The sequence below is a fragment of the Typopeltis vanoorti genome, chromosome 7, assembly GCF_054136105.1.
Source record: "Typopeltis vanoorti isolate ZY-2024b chromosome 7, IOZ_Tvanoo_1.0, whole genome shotgun sequence".
Lineage (NCBI taxonomy): Eukaryota > Metazoa > Arthropoda > Arachnida > Uropygi > Thelyphonidae > Typopeltis > Typopeltis vanoorti.
The window spans coordinates 56,549,879-56,569,466 of record NC_143555.1 but is presented as its reverse complement, the minus strand read 5'-3'; the positions used below and the strand labels follow the sequence as shown (position 1 = coordinate 56,569,466).

Below are 19,588 nucleotides of genomic sequence, written 5' to 3'. Positions count from 1 at the left end.
ATCCCAAAAGATATGCACTTTATAATCCTCTTGAGTTTTTGTCTTTTACTGCTATTTATTACTTCATGTTCTAGTTACCATATTTAACTGAAAACAAATCCTTCAAGTAGTAATGCTGAGACTTTATTATATATTTTATATACTTTATGGCAAAACCCTAAGATTTATAAACCTTATCAGGAAGGAAACAAAATGAATTATCTTTGAAAGAAAAATGCAGTTTTTCTTTTCAGCAATGTTAAAGATACCAAGCTATTTTCAACCTGGTTTTACTCCATTTCCCAGGTAAGCAAATAGACAAACAAGTCAAGTTTGCGCCTGCAAGTGTTGCAAGTCTGGCTGACCCTGCACGTAGTGCAAGACCAAGGCAACTCATGGTAAAAGTAGAATAAGCTCTGATCACTTAATCTTAATATTTACCCTTAATGCAAAGCACATCTCCTGGAGGAGATGTATGATGCTTTGTATTAAAGGCAAGGGGCCACTACCCAGACCGGTTTCGACCTTATGAATAAGTAAAGCCGTCTCTAAAAATTCGGACGATACCTAGGCCACTCAATTGTGGGCGAAAGACCGTCCATCTCAACGTTGCCTCCACTCAGTGATGGCCTTCCACCCACCACCACCACCACTGAGCAGAACCGCTCATATTCTGAAGAAAAGCATTCACCGACAAAGCCCCTCACCAGGCTGTGCCGGGGAACACTTTCCCCAGAGACTCAAATTGCTCCCTTAAGGCAAAAACCTTAAGAGAGCGAACTCATAATAGCCCCCCACCAGTTTCGACCTTTATTGAGGTCTCATCAGTGGGAGCCAGGCTAGAAATACCAAGATTTTAGTAATACAGTGCTTATAAGTATTTTACCAGAACAAGTTACCATAAGGTGTTTTAACCTTATTAAATAAAAATCTCAGGAGGAGATATAAATGTAGAAAGTATTTTACCTTGGGTCTAATAAATGTTAAAGATAACAAGCTATTTTAGACCTGGTTTTACTCCATTTCCCAAGTAAGCAAACAGACCAACAAGTCAAGTTTGCGCCTGCAGGTGTTGCAAGTCTAGCTGACTCTGCACATAGTGCAAGACCAAGGCAACTCATGGTAATAGTAGAATAAGCTCTAATCATAAATCTTAATATTTACCCTTAATGCAAAGCACATCTCCTGGAGGAGATATATGATCTTTGTATTAAAGGCAAGGGGCCACTACCCAGACCGGTTTCGACCTTTATTGAGGTCTCATCAGTGGGAGCCAGGCTAGAAATACCAAGGTTTTAGTAATTCAGAGCTTATAAGTATTTTACCAGAAAAAGTTACCATAGGGTGTTTTAACCTTATTAAATAAAAATCTCAGGAGGAGATATAAATGTAGAAAGTATTTTAACTTGGGTCTAATAAATGTTAAACATACCAAGCTATTTTAAACATGGTTTTACTCCATTTCCCAAGTAAGCAAACAGACAAATAAGTATTAGTAATTCTTGTAGAGAGGTTTATACACTGGTTAAACATGATAACTAATAATTAAGGAATTGACAGCGTACGCTAGAAATATAAATTAAATAAACTTTAATATATACTTTCCGATATTTCGACAAACATCACGTTGCCATCTTCTTGGGAACTTAATACAAAGACACATGCACACAAGTACTACATAACAGCAAATGAGAACCGAAGCTAGGAAGCTAACGTTTTCCTAAAGTCCTGATGGTGCCCCCTGGTGGGCTAAATTGGTAGTTCTTTTCCTTTGGGCTGAAGTTCTTCTGATAAATGTTTCCCAAATTTGGGGCAGTCTCATGCATCCAAATTTGTTGAGGTTTGGCATGTTCCTAAGGGCTGAGGCTGATTCCATGAATAGTCTTTCATATTTGAACTTGCTGCAGTGTATTACTGTGACTTTCTTCCATCTTATTCTGTGGTGAGTATCCAGAGCATGGTCTGCAAGCCCAGAGTGGCTGTACTGGTGAAATCAGATGTAATCCTTGTGATCTGAGATTCTGATATTTGCTGTCCTGCCTGTTTGGCCAAAGTAGGACAGTTTACAGCCGCAAGGGACCTGGTATACACCAGGTAGGTCTAGGGGAAGTGGTTGGTCTTTAGTGGAGTGGATAAGGGATGCCAATTTTCTGTGTGGTCTGTAACAAGTGGTCAAGTCATGTTTTTTTAAGATTTTGTTGATTTTTTCCGAGGTGCCTCGGACGTAGGGAATGGTGATGGATTTAGAGTGATCTTTTTTGTGAAGTGGGGGGAGAAGGTGGATTGTGGATAACTGGTTTAAGTATTTTTTGGATTCTTTTGGGGGGGGGGTAGCCATTGGCTGAAAAAGTATCATGGATGTGATTTAGTTCATGTTCCTAAGGGCTGAGGCTGATTCCATGAATTGTCTTTCATATTTGAACTTGCTGCGGTGTATTACTGTGGCTTTCTTCCATCTTATTTTGTGGCAAGTATCCAGAGCATGGTGTGCAAGCCCAGAGTGGCTGTACTGGTGAAATCGGATGTAATCCTTGTGTTCTGAGATTCTGATATTTGCTGTCCTGCCTGTTTGGTCAAAGTAGGACAATTTACAGCTGCAAGGGACCTGGTATACACCAGGTAGGTCTAGGGGAAGTGGTTGGTCTTTAGTGGAGCGGATAAGGGATGCCAATTTTCCGTGTGGTCTGTAACAAGTGGTCAAGTCATGTTTTTTAAGATTTTGTTGATTTTTTCCAAGGTGCCTCGGATGTAGGGAATGGTGATGGATTTAGAGTAATCTTTTTTGTGAAGGGATGGGGGGAGGGGGAAGGTGGGTTGCGGATAACTGGTTTAAGTATTTTTTGGATTCTTTTTTTGGGGGGGGGTGCCATTGGCTGAGAAAGTGTCATGGATGTGATTTAGTTCAGTGGTTAGAGCTTGATCATTTGAACAGATTATTTTTGCCCTGTTGAATAGTGTCTTAATAACTCCATATTGTTGTGAGGGGAGGGGGTGATGGGATTGTTGGTGAATGTATCTACCTGTATGGGTGGGTTTTCTATAAACTGAGAAAACCAAGTTTCCATTCAGGTTGGCAGGTGACTAGTGTGTGTCTAGTAAGGGGAGGTTATTGTTTTCCTCTTTTTCCAAGGTGAACTTGATTCTAGGGTGTTGGTTGCTTAAATGTGTTAGGAAGGAGAGGAGTGAATCCGGGCCATGTGGCCAAATAGCGAACACATCATCAACGTAGCGAAGCCATATGGTAAGTTTTTGTGGGGCTGAGTTTAAGGCTTTGTCTTCAAAAGTCTCCCTAAAGAAGTTGGCCAAGGGTGGGGAAAGTGGTGAACCCATGGCTGTCCCCTCTATCTGTTTATAGAATTCTTCCTGCCAAACGAAATAGCCTGAGTTCATTGTAAACTGAAATAGGGCTGAGATATCGGGAGGAAATTTAGCTTGGATTAGCTCTAAGGTTTCTTTGAGGGGGACATTTGTAAATAAGGCAGAGACGTCAAAACTGACCATTTTGTCATTATGTTGGAGTGTAAGGTTTTCTATATTGGCTTTGAAGTGGGCTGAGTTTTTTATGTGTGATGGTGTGTTGCCAGTATAGTGTGAGAGCACTTTGGCTAAATGCTTGGCTAGTTTGTAAGTGGGGAAATCAATGCCATCCACTATGGGACGTAATGGCACATTTTCTTTATGTGTTTTTGGGAGCCCATATATGTGGGGGGGGGGGGGGATCTAGAGTTATATGGTTTCAGTCTGTTGGTAATCTCCACAGGCCAAGAAGTGACCTTCTTGAGGAGCCTATGGAGTTTTTTGATTTGAGAGTTGGTGGGATTGTATTCAATAGGGAGGTAAGTGGAACGATCTAATAGTAAAGCCTTGAGCTTACCTGTGTAGTCATTAAGATTGCGTACCACAGTGGCGTTCCCTTTATCCACTTTGGTGATCAATATTTCTTTATTTTTCTTCAATTCTTGTAGTGACTTCTACTATTCACTAATGGATATGTTGGATTTTGGAGGTTTTGCTTTTTTGAGAACACAGGCTACATTCAATCTAATATCGTTGGCGATGTGGTTTGGAAGGTGGCGAATCCCGCGTTCAATTTGGATCATTAATTTCTCGGCCGGTAATTTCTTAGGAGCAATGCCGAAGTTGTGACCACGTGACAGAGCGTTGAGTGCTTCAGGCTTCAAGATAACTGAAGAAAGGTTGACTACAGTGTAGGTTTGTAGTTTAGGTTTGGACGCCGAGTTCTTTATTAATTTTTCAAACTTGTTGATATGTCGGCTCCGTATTCGTTAGAATTCTTTATTAGCCGCCGTACACGAGACATCATGTAGGACTGACCAAAGCTCGTGATTAAGCATATGTGAAAGCTCATTTTCTAGTGCTAAAATGGCTCTGTTTATGTCGGCTAGGGAACCGCGTGTAGCGGTAATTTGCTCCCGAAGTAAAGCCTGGCTCGCCCGGTTGTAGATACGGAGAGCTTTCTGTGAGACGAAGCGGTGTTTAAATTTTGCACAGTTAGGGATGACTTGATTATCCCAGCAGCATTTTAGGAATGCCAGACGGCTAAGTTGTCTCGATAACTTTAGCTTCAGTTTGCCATAATGGCGGGCCTTGCGTGCGAAGGAATCTCCGTGGATGATCATAATTCTTGTAGAGAGGATTATACGCTGCTTAAACATGATAACTAATAATTAAGGAATTGACAGCGTACACTAGAAATATAAATTAAATAAACTTTAATATATACTTTCTGATATTTCAGCAAACGTCACGTTGCCATCTTCTTGGGAACTTAATACAAAGACGTGCACACAAGTAATACATAACAGCAAATGAGAACCGAAGCTTGGAAGCTAACGTTTTCCTAAAGGAAAACGTTAGCTTCCTAGCTTCGGTTTTAGGAAAACCATCAGGTGTCTGTCTGTCATCAGGTGACAGGCAGGACAGCAAATATCAGAATTTCAGAACACAAGGATTACATCCAATTTCACCAGTACAGCCACTCTGGGCTTGCAGACCACGCTCTGGATACCCGCCACAGAATAAGATGGAAGAAAGCCACAGTAATACACTGCAGCAAGTTCAAATATGAAAGACTATTCATGGAATCAGCCTCAGCCCTTAGGAACATGCCAAACCTCGACAAATTTGGATGGATGAGACTGCCCCGAATTTGGGAATCATTTATCAGAAGAACTTCAGCCCAAAGGAAAAGAACTACCAATTTAGCCCACCAGGGGGCACCATCAGGACTTTAGGAAAACGTTAGCTTCCTAGCTTCGGTTCTCATTTGCTGTTATGTAGTACTTGTGTGCACGTGTCTTTGTATTAAGTTCCCAAGAAGATGGCAACGTGATGTTTGCCAAAATATCGGAAAGTATATATTAAAGTTTATTTAATTTATATTTCTAGCATACGCTGTCAATTCCTTAATTATTAGTTATCAAGTATTAGTAAGTAAGCAAACAGATAAACATTTATTAGACCCAAGGTAAAATACTTTCTACATTTATATCTCCTCCTGAGATTTTTATTTAATAAGATTAAAACACCTTATGGTAACTTGTTCTGGTAAAATACTTATATGATCTGTATTACTAAAATCTTGGTATTTCTAGCCTGGCTCCCACTGATGAGACCTCAATAAAGGTCAAAACCGGTCTGGATAGTGGCCTCTTGCCTTTAATACAAATCATCATACATCTCCTCCAGGAGATGTGCTTTATTTGCATTAAGGGTAAATATTAAGATTAGTGATCAGAGCTTATTCTACTTTTACCATGAGTTGCCTTGGTCTTGCACTACGTGCAGGGTCAGCTAGACTTGCAACACCTGCAGGTGCAAACTTGACTTGTTTGTCTGTTTGCTTACTTGGAAAATGGAGTAAAACCAGGTTTAAAATAGCTTGGTATCTTTAACATTTATTAGATCCAAGGTAAAATACTTTCTTTTCAGCAATGGTCTCTGTATTAGTGTGAAGTATTGAATTTTTATGCTTAATCTAAATGTTACTTTAAATATATAGTATTCGGAAAAATTATTTAAAATATTTGTTTGTTTTTAAAGTTGAAATATATTAAAACTAAAGAACCAGTAATAATAAATTTAGTTTAATCCTTTATCCAAGTGTATGCAAACAAAGTTTGTGCCTGAAGTATCTTCAGGACTGAGGCAACTCATAGTAAAGGTGGACCAAGCTCTCATCACTCCTTGTCTCAGTATCCCCCATAATGCAAAGCACATCTCCTTGCAGACATGTATAATGCTATGCATTAAGGGAAGGGCCACTACCCAGACCGGTTTCGACCTTTATTGAAGTCTCGTCATTGGGAGCCAGACTCAGAATTGGTGATACTAAGGCAGTAGCAATGGAGAGGTCATATTTACCTACACGAGTTGCCAAAAGGTGTACCACCTTATTATTAAATTACTCTGGATTTAGAGAAAGATGTTAATAATAAGATGGTACACCTTTTTGCAACTCGTATAAGTTAATATGACCTCTCCATTGCTTCTGCCTTAGTATCACCAGTTCTGGGTCTAGCTCCCACTGATGAGACCTCAGTAAAGGTCGAAACCGGTCTGGGTAGTGGTTTCCCTTCCCTTAATGCATAGCATTATACATGTCTGCAAGGAGATGTGCTTTGCATTATGAGAGATACTGAAACAAGGAGTGATGAGAGCTTGGTCTACCTTTACTACAAGTTGTCTCAGTCCTGAAGATACTTTAGGTGCAAACTTTGTTTGCATACACTTGGATAAAGGATTAAACTAAATTTATTATAGTCTAACCAAGTGAAAAATAAGCTTCCATAAAGAACTAGTACAAGTAATACTACAGAACTGTGCAAGTGGTAATATAAAGAACAGAAAAAAAGGATTAGATTGGTGAAGGAACTGTACGATATATATGATCAAGGCTATAGCCATATTGGTTACTGGAGAATAAATGTAGGAATAAGATCACTATAAAATCAATTCACCATATCTAGTATCATTTCATGAGCGCACACATGTATAGTATGATCCCTTTGTATATAACAATTCTACTAAATTGTTATACATTTAAATTGAAAATTAACAATATTGATAATCTCTCAGTGTTTTTTAAATGCATAAACTGAAGTTACAAGCTTTATTTCATTAGCAGCTTATTGTAGTTGCTTACTAAGTTTACAAAAGCTTTATGAAAGTTTATTTGCTTATTTAGCAATTACCAGCAAATTTCTGCCTCAGTGTAAAACATAATCTGCATTATATACAGAAAAATTTACATCGTTAATTTCTTAGAAACAGTATACAACTATACAAATAGTTTGTATTGCCAAATATCCAGAATGGCTACATTTCTAATTATTTAGCTTTTAATTCTTGAGGATAGCAGATTATTAGTAATCTTCACCCCAACAAGTAATACCATATTACAGTGAAAAATTTACCCATAAATAGTATAAGCATCTCAAAAATGCTATACTAACTAATTTTTTGACATTCTGCATCAGGTTATTTTTAATATTAAAACCAAAATACTTTGATTTGATTTATTATTATTATTATTATTGATCAATCTGTAGCTACAGTTTTGAATACTTTTGCAATTTGTTTCATGCCATTTTATAATTAGATTGTGATTGCTTATCCATTTTATCATATTGTGGTTAATATGATTTTCTAAATCAAGGTTTGCTTCAGTATATATTAATACTGTCATCAGCAGATGATATAATTTTGCCAGGTGAGTTTTACTTGCACAGGTCTTTTATGTATATTAAAAATAGGATACATTCTAGCAGTGAAAACATATGGACCTCCATATTTTATTATTTGTGATGCTATTTAAGTTCCAAAAGCAGATATATTGTTTTCTTTTACCATAATTTAAAAAATTCATTAGTGTGATCCCCCTCTAACACCTCTAATCAAGACATTTTCAGGAGTAAATCGTGATGTGCATAGTCAAATACTTGAGAGATATCAAGAAAAATAGCTTCCATATACATTCTTCTATTTATCTCACTATGAATTGGTTCATGAAACTCCAGTAGTGCTTTTTTCCATATTTAAAGTCCCTGAACTGAGTAAAAGAATGTGTAATTTATGTAACTGTTTAATTTATTAATTAATATATTTATTATTTATTGATATTGGTCTGCAATTTTGGATTTCTTTCTGTTATCAACTTTAAATAACATGACTGAAGCAATCTTTACTTGTTCAAAGGATGTATCAGCAATGTGTAAAAAAAGTTTAATTTATGTTTAATTATAATTTATAGTTTTAGGACATTTATATTATCATATTCCATTTATTCACTTTTGTTGAGGCCATTACTACATCTTATTCATCCTCATTTATTGTGTATATATATATTGGAACATGGACTTTTTTAGACTTATTTGTCCATGGAAGGTGATTCACGTACTTTGCCCTTTCTGTGCAATTAGAATCACAACCACCAATAGTAAAGTGATTATTCATTTTGTTAAGTACAGTGTATCCTCTGTGCACATGTTTGCTATTTTCCATTACCACTGATGGTATTTACCAACCTTCATTCTTTACTTTTATTATTCTTACAAAAAAAAAAAAAAAAAAAAATCCTCTAGGAGTTAATTTTCTTGCACATACTTTAAGCATTTAACAAAATTTTTATATTACTTTCAAACACTAGATTGTAAGGATCCTTATAATATAGACTTTTTTTGTCTTTTTTGGTTTTCATCAGTAATCTATTATTTTTCATTGGTAATCTAGTACACATGAAGATCCTTTTTTCTGCTACTTATTTTATTATATTGTGATTTGCTATCTGCTTATTTAATCATTTTGATGATTTCCAGATATAACTGATTTTCATCTAATGCATCATTGTAAGGTAGTTGATAATTTTTGGATGTTTTCATGACTAACTACATAGCTCATATCATGATCTGGTAAAGATTGAGAGAGAGAGAGAGAGAGAGAGAGAGAGAGATTCTGTAGAGCGATGATATAATACATGTACTGGCTACTGAATTAGAAACTTTTATTTAATGCCATGTTAGACCTCCTTTTGCCCAGTTTATAGCACATATGCGGTTTGGCAGATTCCACAAGGTGTTGGATTGCATCTACGTCTGCAACATACCGTGTGGTCACCAGACAGTCCTTTAAGTCAGCGCTTCCCAAACTGTGGGCCGCGGCCCCCTTGGGGGCCATAGGTTTTGTTGAGGGGGGCCGTGAAATAATGAAATCAAATTTAAAATGTTTTAAGACTAAGTGTATTTTTTTTATTTTAAAAGAAACATATTCAACTTTTATTATTTCTTTTTTGTTATTTTTTATATTTTAATGGAAAAATTCACACATTGGTGTTGGTTCACAAACTTTGCTTCCTGCGTATTTCGGCACTTAACGAATATTAGTAAATATTGCTTATATGTTTCATTTCAAAGCAGTGGTTAATTGTATTTACTTCGAATGTTCTCCAGGGAAGTTCCAAATCTTTCTGTCCCTTTCTTAACGCGTTCGTAATCAGGGACTGTTGATATTGACTTTATATACATATCAAAACTCGTTTTATATTATCACTGTCATCCGAGCTAGTTTTCTGTTACCAATAAAAGTTTCGCATATACTTCACACATGAAAAAAAAGCTTAAACAAGTTCATGTGGGGATATAGTACCTCGCTTGCAGTGGTAAACAACACGCCCTCCCTATATTGCAGAGGCAATAAAAATAAGTACTTTTATTATGCCAGTGAATAAGGTATGAGGAGTCTGTGTAATATATTTCTCAACAAATAGTGCAATTAGAGACAACTGGGATAAAAACACACTAATTAATGAACCACATGTCCCCTCATACAGAAACTATGCTGTATAGACTGAAACAAAACCATATGTTGCATGGGCAAACACAGTATCTAACTAAAACTATTGTTATTAATTAGATGTATGTGAGTTCGATTTCCCAAGGCAGCAATAAAATTCAACGGAACGTGTTAAAATACGTAAAAGTGTTGAAACTAAGTAATATAAATATATAATGAATGTTATGGCAGTTTCACATATGGAATTCGGTTGAAGAGAGTTAGCATTTCAACTCAATTGTCAGCTATGCTTTTATCTTTCGGTTGCGTGATCTTTTGTTAATACCGCACCAATCATATGCACGTTTTAATAAACAAACTGCCTTTGCTGTCTGTTTCGCATTAGGCTTAATTACCGTAAAAGGAGAAAAGTCACAAAAGTGAAAAATGTTCCTGGTCCGGGGATTCCCTTATTCAGGTAATATTCACTAATTTCATGTTATCAGTCTGTGGTGTGCCGGTATCGGTAGGTGGTGATATTATTTGATCTATTCTACGTTAAAAAATTTAACCCTGAGATGGATAAGTGGTTGATAAAAAATAAAAAAGAAATCCCGCGAACAATCAGAAGAAGCAGAAACAGACTAAAAAAAAAAAAAAGGACAGTATTTCATATTTTACCAGAACAGACCGTATCGTCTTCAGAACCAAACGGTAAGAGGCAAAAAATGTAATATATGCATTTGATTTTTGCAATATTCGCTGTGTATGTTTTATACTGAATATAAATACAATAAATATTATAATAATATATCTCTATTACGATTTTTTGTTCGAGGGGGGCCGTGAAATATTTTAATTTTTGCAAAGGGGGCCCTGACATCCAGAAGTTTGGGAAGCACTGCTTTAAGTGGCTCAGGTTTAACGGAAGATTACCTTGCTCTCCAGATGTGTTTTTCTAACATGTCCCATACATTCTCAGTGGGGTTTGGATCCAAGCTTTGGCCAGGGAAGTCACTGGTGGAAGATGGTGGAAGTCACTGTCATGAAACCATTGCTGAACAATTCTTGCATAATGGACAGTAGCATTGTCATCCATGAAACAACCAGTACCTGCTGAATAAAATGTCAACATTGCAGGATTGGCTTGATCGGCAATGGTGTTCAGATATTCCGTTGAGGACACTCAACCTTCCAGCAATATCAGGAGACCCATTCTGTACCAACAAAACATGCCCCACACCATGACACCACCTCCAGATCCTTGAATTGTGCTTAGAAGTCAAGCTAATTTCACTGCTTCATGGGACTGCTGCCAAACTCTCTCTGCCTACTATGAGTACAGAACAAGTTGTACCATGACTTGTCAGACCATATGACTATTTCCCAGTCTTCCAGTGTCCAGTCACAATGTTCCTGACACCACTGTAGTCGACTTTCTGGTTCTTTGCAGAAATCAGTGGATTTCGTATAGGCATGCGACTGCCAATACCGATCCTATTCAATTGGACTCCTGCCAAACTCTCTGCCTACTATGAGTACAGAACAAGGTGTACCATGACTTGTCAGACCATATGACTCTTTCCCAGTCTTCCAATGTCCAGTCACAGTGTTCCTGACACTACTGTAGTCGAACTTTCTGGTTCTTTGCAGAAATCATTGGATTTTGTATAGGCATGCGACTGCCAATACCGATTCTCCTCAATTCCTTGTGCATGGTTCAGCATGATATGATAGCTTTCGTTAAATGCTGAGTTAGATGAAAACGGTGAATTAGCTGGTCTCATATGGAGGTAGAGGGTTTTTTCACCTGGAAATTCAGGTTTTTCATCCCTTAGAACAGGCAAACCGGCCCCCGTGAACACACACACAGATTTACAGCCACAAATACTTATGACAATATGTGGAAGAGATAGGTTCCTCACCACATATCATTATGCCCTTAATTAACCATGAGTTACATCATGGTAGTCAACCGCCTGGAGAGGAGATGGCACATGAATAGGAAAGGGAGTAAAGTAGCAAATTGTATTTCCATTTTGGTGTAGTTTTGTTTATTTTTCATAGCGTAGTGCAACTGAGTGGTTGGGGAGATTTGTGTGTTTAAGATAGACTTTCATTTTTACTAATTTTGAAGCTTGTGGTGAACGATGACAAAAAAGCAGTATGAACAAAATCGGCTCATCGTGCAGCACAAACATCGAATGTAATTAATGGTGTGGGCTTTTCAAGAATGATATGTTGTTGTGAATGCAGCATGTATGCATGACAGAATGTGTGTGTGTGGGGGGGTGTGAATATGTCAAAAGTGTGATATTATGTTGGATTACAAGTTATCAGTAAATGCGAAACTGGCTGATAGAATGAAAGAGTATGTAATTGCAGCAGCAAATGACCATATGAATCACGGAATTGGAGCACTTGCAGGAACAAATGATTATATAAATCACAGAACAGAAGCAAAAGATAGAATAGCTGAAGAAACAAAAGCAAGTGACACTGTGGAAGCAAAGAGAAAGTTAGAATGAGGAAACAAAAGAAACGAACAATAGACATCATCATCATCATCATCATCATCAAATTCCTGCCATGTACCCTCAAGGGGTGTACAGGATATGATAGTACTTCATGAAAAAAATTACATCATTACTAACTTCCCATCTACAATTTTTTTCCAAATCAGTCTATTACTTGTCAAGACTCCAACATTATCAAATCTAATATTTCTATCGTCTAAGGCACTTAGTACCGTATAAATCCACCTATATCTTGGTCTTCTTCTGGATCGTTTTGCTGCCAACCTGGCAGAGAACACTTGTTTTGCTAATCTTTCTTTGCCCATTCTGTTTAACTGACCATACCACCTGAGATTAGCTCTGCTAATGCATTTCTGGATGCTGACAATGTCAAGTTCTTTCCTAATATCCTAGTTTTTAATATGATATTGCCATTGATGCTATCTGTTCATGCCTATAATCTTTCTCAGGACTCTGATATCTGAGGTCGCTAGTCTTTGGTCAAGTGTTTTACTTCTGACCCAACTCTCAGATCCATAAGTTAAAACTGGTTTGAACACTGTCTTGTATACAGCTAATTTAGTGTTCTGACTAATTTCTCTCTTATTCCATATGAATTTATTCAATTGACTTTCCACCATACCAGCTTTGCTGATTCTGTTGTCTATTCTATATTTAATTTACCATCTTCAGTAAAAATCGTGCCTAAGTATCTGAAATGTTTTACTTGTTCCACAGGTTCTCCATTCACAACACAGTTGATATTTTCAATGATTCTGCCTATTTTCATTGTCTTTGTCTTTTTATTGCTAACCTTCATACCATATCTATTACAACAGTTATTCAATTTAGTCAGAGAATCTTGCAGACTTTTAGCAGATTTATTTAGAAGTATAACATCATCCGCATAAAGCAAAGAGCTGACATTAACGTCTCCAATTTTGATATCATATTTAATACCACTTTCCTTCATAATATGATCCATATAGATAATGAATAACAGAGGGGGATAATGTACATCCTTGTCTCACACCAGATTTAACATTAAATCATCTACCTGTACTTCCTTCAATTCTAACTGCTGACTTACAACTCAAAAATAAAGACTAAGTATTGCTTGATATAATGCCCCATTCACACCATATAACTGTAGCGTATTGACTAGCTTCTCTCTTGGCACCTTGTAATATGTCTTTTCCAAATCGACAAAACTTAAATACAGATCTTTGTTATATTCCCATGCTTTCTCGACTATTTGTCGTAAAGTGAAGATCTGATCCTGACAGCCTCTATTTGGCCTGAATCCAGCTTGTTCTTCACCCTGCTTTTCTTCCACATTTTCTCAAGTATACTTGCATAGATCTTGCCAGGAACACTCAGTAGGGAAATACCTCTTTAATTCTCACATTCAGATTTATTTCCCTTTTTATATATGGATACTATGTGAGCTCTACTCTAATCATTGGGAATTCGTCCCTCTGTCCAGGCTTTCTGAACTATGCAGTGCAGCTACTGTAAGACTCTTATACCACCATACTTCAGCATTTCTGGTTGAATATCATCTACTCCTGCTGCCTTTCCACATTTCAAGCCTTTGATTGCTTTTTCTACTATGGATATGTATTCCTGACTGCATGCCTGGTCAGTATTTTTTACCACTGTGCTGTCATCACTGCTTGTTTCATTTAGCAGTTTTTCAAAGTAATTACTCCATACTTCAAGGATATCTTTTTCTCCCGTTTTCATGTCACCTTTATCATCTCTAACTCCTTTTACAGAACGCTTTCCTCCATCACTAAGCTTCTTCAACAACCTCCAGAATATTTTACCACCTTCTTGATATTTATTTTCTATATTCTTGCCAAAGTCCTCCCATGACTTTTGTTTAGCTAGTTTTACACAGTGTTTAGCATTCTTGCATTTGTCTCTGTATTCTCTAAGAGCACAAGTTGACTTATTTAACTGGAACTTTTGACGTGCTTTCATCTTTTCCTTGACTGCCTCTTTAACTTCCTGTGTCCACCAGGGAGTTCTGATTTTTTTATCCTTGCAGACAACCTCACCACATGCCTCTTTGTCAGAATCAATCAATGTTTTCTTCACAGTTTGCCACTGAATCTCCAAGGTTTGATTCCTGTTCTCAAACTCTTTCTTTTTTTCTTCAATAATCTTTGTGTATTTTAGTCTACAGTTCACATCTGAGAGCTGCTCAACTTTTATTCACTTTAAAACTTTCTTACCTGTTATTCTTTTCAATATTGAATTCAATTTTATCCTGCTCAAGACTAAATAGTGATCACTTCCAATTTCAAATTCTCTATACACTCTGGTGTCCTGCACCAGGGAGAAAACATCACTATCAACAATAACATAGTCAATGAGACTTTTCGTATTCCTTGCCTCTTCTCTCCGTGTGAATTTGTGCACATTTTTATGTTGGAACATGGTGTTAGTAATAACCAGTCCATGTCCTGAGCAGAAATCCAACAGATATTTGCCATTATTATTAACTTTGCTCTTTTCTCCAAATTTTCCCAAAATATTTTTGTATATGTCTCACAAACCTTTCCTACTCTGCTAATTAGATCCCCAACAAGGACCTACTTTTCCTTTTTCATTGTCAGTTGCTTTTTCTAAAGCATCAAAAAATTCCTCCATTTCTACCTTAGTAGAACCTTCTTTGGGACCATAGGCACAAATAAGTCTCACTGTCCAGTTCCCCATTCTCATATCTGCCCACATTACTCTACTTGAGACTGACTGCCATTCAAGAAGATTAGCCTCATATTTTGTGTTGAATACTATGTCTACTCCTTCTTTTCCTTGATTGTCATTCCTGAATATAACATTTTGTATTTATTACTCAGAAAGATCTCACCAGTTTTTGTCTTTTTTGTTTCAGTCACCCCTATTATGTCGATCTGGTATTATCTAATTCCTCAGCTAGCTCCATTTCTTTGCCATTCAGACTTCTTATATTGATAGTACTGATCTTTAACTCTGGTGATGTTGAGTTGGGGTGTGTGTTCAGATTTGTTCCAGTAGCTGACCTTTCGCTGTCTGCCCTGGTTCCCTGGCAAAAACAACCGGGCCCTTGTTTAACTGGGCGATCCCCCAGCTGGCAAGAAATTTTGTCATGTTGTACCATCATTTTTTATTTTGGCTTAACCAATAAGAATACAATTTGGTTGGCTAAATCCCAAATTGCCAGCCCATCCTCGTTCGTTCAGTATCCAAGTAGATACCCAACAGGGTGCACCACGCGAAGGGGAGGATTGGACATTAGGTCAGAAGCCCTGGTCGGTTCTCCGCATTCCTTTAAAGGCTATGTGGAGGTCTCCTCTCAGTTATACAGCTTTAACCTTTAAGCACCCCACGAAAATAGGTGGTGATCAGAATGAGAAGTGAAATGAAAAATATCTGTAGTGAGATTGAGAAGTTTGCTGGTTAAGAATGGATGACTACAAAAGGTTAGGACGAAGGAAAGAAGAGAAAAAGAGGTGATGAATGACTCAAGAATAGCGATGTTTGGAAATTGCATTATTATAGGTGTGGTATATGAGAGATTTCATAAGGTGTGTTTTCCAGGAGGAAAAATTAGCAGAATAACTGATGTGTTAGATACAAGAAGTAAATGACCAAGCAAGCTGGTGTTGTCAGAACAGATGACTTGGTTGGACATAAAAAACATGTATGAATGGATATCAGGAGGCTGTTAAGGAGAGGGAAAGATAACAGCGTGGTTGGTGTGCTGTGCTGTGGATATAATAGTAGTTAGTTGAAACAAAGAGCAGGGATCATGAATGGTATGTTGGCAGGGCTGTGTAAGAAGAGAGTGGAGTTTGTGAATGTGTGGAATGAATTTGAAGGAAAGATGGAAATGTACAAAAGTGATGGTTTTGTATTTGCTGGATTTAGTGCAAGTCAGAGATGCTATTGCTGCAAAGAGGAATGAGTGATGTGAGCAAGAGAGCAGAGTAAGTGGTGAAACAGAAGATCAGGAGAGAGGAACTGGTGAGACTGAAGTTATTGTAAATGGGAATAGTAGTGCTGTGAATGACAGTGCAAGATTGTGAGCCATTAGTAGCAGAGGCTCTATCAATCACCAGCAAAGGTTGGTCGATTGGTAGAGCCTCTGCTACTAGTTGCTCATGCAAAAAGTTAAGCAAGTTTGAGCACGGTTAGTAGTTGGAAGGAGATCAGTTTTTCGATGCTGTTGGCACACTCTCCCTCAATGAGTCTTTGGACTCCCTGGAGGTATCACATAATAATAATAATAAGATGGACAGGGAAACGAGGAGGCAGGGTGGAGAGGGAGACATATAAGGAGATTGGATGTTGTGGAAGTAGTAGTAGTGAATGTGTGTGTGTAGGGGGGATGGCCTGGGATGTATGGGGGTGTAGCTGAGTCTGAAGAGATAGATGGGGTACATGGTGATAAAGGCAATTGGGAATGGTTATGTGTGGAGAAATCACAACTTAAAAGTGGCATGTTATTACTAGTTATAGACCTAAAAGTAAATTTCTGTGTTGATTTACAAATGCTGTGATTATCAGAAATGAAATGGTTTTGCTGACTGAGTTTATCTGCCAAAAAATTGTTGGAATAAGTGAAACATGGTTGGATAAGGATGATATCCTGATGGGAATAGACATGACAGGGGTTGTCTTCACCCCATAGAAAGATAGTATGAAGATCATGCAATGTGTAAGGCACTGGTTGTAGATGATCATGCAGCCTGGAAATGTCAAAGTACTGCATGGTTTGTCAAATGAGTAGAATGAGTGGAGAGTAACAAAGCTGTGGATAAGATTAGTGGCAGTTGCGAGTAGGTCATTTGTGAACAAGAGAAAGAGAGTAGGTAATAGTACAGAGTCTTGAGCATTGATTGTGACTTGCAGATAATGACCAAACAGAAAGCCAGCTACCCAATTACAGAAGGTGGCAGGGAGACTAAAGGATGGCAGTTTGATAAGCAGGCCACGATGCCACACACAGTCGAAAGCTTTGGAAATGTGAAGGGCGATAGCTCAAGTTTCTTTGAACCTTTCCATGGCATTTGTCCAGTGATGGGTGATGTAAGCTATGAGGTCAGCTGTGGATCTTGAATGGCAGAATCATACTAGTGGTTGCTGATTAATTGGTGGGCCTCTGAATAGTGGAGGAGTTGGCTATTAATGACTGGTCATTATCTGCAAGTCATGATAGATGGCTCTCTCTCTGTTCAAGCTTCACCATCAGTGGTGAAGCTTGAACAGAGAGAGCCATCTGATTGACTTCTATTACCATTTTTAGGAATATGATGGATGTGAGATTGCTTTCAGGAATTGGGATAAGTACCAGATATCTATGATAGATTTAATAGATTGTAGAAATGATGCAGGATGGGTGGTAATTCTCCAAGTTAATTTACAAGAAATTAAAATCTGGAAAGCAGCACACTTCAGAAATTAAGCCATTTTTTAATAATGGGATGTAACTTTAATGCAGCAAAATATATGGTCTTAAAATTTGGGATCCACAGTTGGGAGGCTGCATACTCTATTGGTGGACCTCTACTAGAGAAAGTGGATGAGACAAAGGATATTGGGATGATTGTTGATAAAAATTTGAAGTTTAGGGACACAAAAGGTGGTGAAGGCAACCCAGAGGATTCCTATAATACAAAAATTGACTTTGACCAGAGTGGGGATTCCATTGTGTAAAGCCCTGATCAGGCCACATCTGAACTGTTGTGCCCAGATCTGGACCAGGATTTGAAGAGGATAAACCGTGGAGATGGCTCAGAAGTAGATAACCAAAATGATGTCAGGCCTCTATAATGTTGGTTATGAAGATAGACTGAGGACATGCAGAATACAGTATTTGGCAGATAGAAGATGAAGGGGTAACATGATTGAGAAATTTAAACTGTCGATGGGTATTTACTGGATTGATTTTTCACATAGGACAAGGACAAAGGAAAAAGGACAAGAAGCTGTCTCTGGAAGTTGCAAAAGGAGGCAGAGATTAGGAGTGTGAGAAGGTTTTTTGCATGGAGAATCGTTGGACTGTGGAATTCATTGCCTAATAGAATGGTGAATGGGTTAAAGGAGTGGTGATAGACTTATCTAAGGTTAGCCTCCTGCATTGAGTCATGGGACTGCATAGAAGTCCATAATAATACATAATAGATTATTATTTTAAAAAAATAATAATAAATTGAGTGAGATCGAGCAGTATGTGCTATACATTCTGCAATAAACAATGTCTCCATGAATTCATACATTAAAAAAAGTTGAATTTAGAAATTTAAAAATAATAATAAATAAATAAATAAAAATTGCACAGTTCCGTTTTAATAGGTAAATGAGCTTTAGAATTATTGCATTAATTTTGATTTTTTTTTTTTTTTCTTTATAGGGAAAATGAAAGGAATTGCATTTGTTGAGGATCCTGATGGCTATTGGATTGAAATATTAAATAATAAAACAGTAGCTTCTTTAGTTCTTTGAAATTTTTGAAGGTCAAGATTTTCAAATTTTGGAATGTAATTTTAATTAAAATTATACATATTAATAAAACAGGATTCTGAATTAAGATACTCAAGTGGTTTTTCTAGGATGGAGAGTTGTAATAAATGAAATCAATATATAAAGAGATAAGCAAAGCTTTATTTCTATGGAGTATCCTGGCATCAGAATGTGTTTTTTGACTGCAGCTCTTGTTAAATTAAAAAATTATTGAAATAATCATATAAGTATTATTGCATACTTTTGCTATATTTGCTATATTTTGACAATTACAATTTTTGAAACTTGAAGTGAAGATAGCAGATGGTGATGAATGAATAAAATATTAATGATAAGTAGAATAGTCAGATGGAGCTCCACTGAATCATAAAATTTAAAATCTGAGATATAAATAAAAGAGGCTCTGAAGCATAAAAATGGTAGGTTACTATTAAAAGATGGAATGTGAACAATAATAAATTCAGTAGAGAATGATGTGATATTAATAATAAATATATTATTAAAACTTGTAAAATATCAAGTTGAAATATACAGGGTGGACCATACGTCACAAAGGAATTTAAAATGTGAATAACTTTTTTTTTATTATTAAGGTATTCTAGGGAATATTTAGGAAATTAATCATGGGAAAAGTTCATAACCCAACGCTGCTCTCCACACTGCTAGAGCTTTTGGATCCAATTCAAAATATCATTGCTTCACTGTTTAAGGTTCCCTGAGGATTTAGGCACAATCAGACATAACTGAAGGGGAAAGAGAAGGAAAGAAAAGAAAGTAAAATGCAAGTCGCA

At 37.1% G+C, this 19,588-nt stretch overlaps 1 protein-coding gene across 1 annotated transcript in view; it reads left to right on the top strand.

Annotated features, from left to right (window-relative positions):
* Glo1 (Glyoxalase 1) overlaps positions 1–18,863 on the top strand; it is an 88,168-nt gene extending 69,305 nt beyond the window's left edge. Inside the window, exon 7 of the mRNA XM_090395880.1 lies at positions 18,688–18,863. Within this exon, the coding sequence (XP_090252006.1) occupies positions 18,688–18,779 (92 nt within the window). The 3' untranslated portion in view covers positions 18,780–18,863. The remainder of the gene's footprint in view (positions 1–18,687) is intronic.
* The last annotated feature ends 725 nt before the right edge of the window (positions 18,864–19,588 follow it).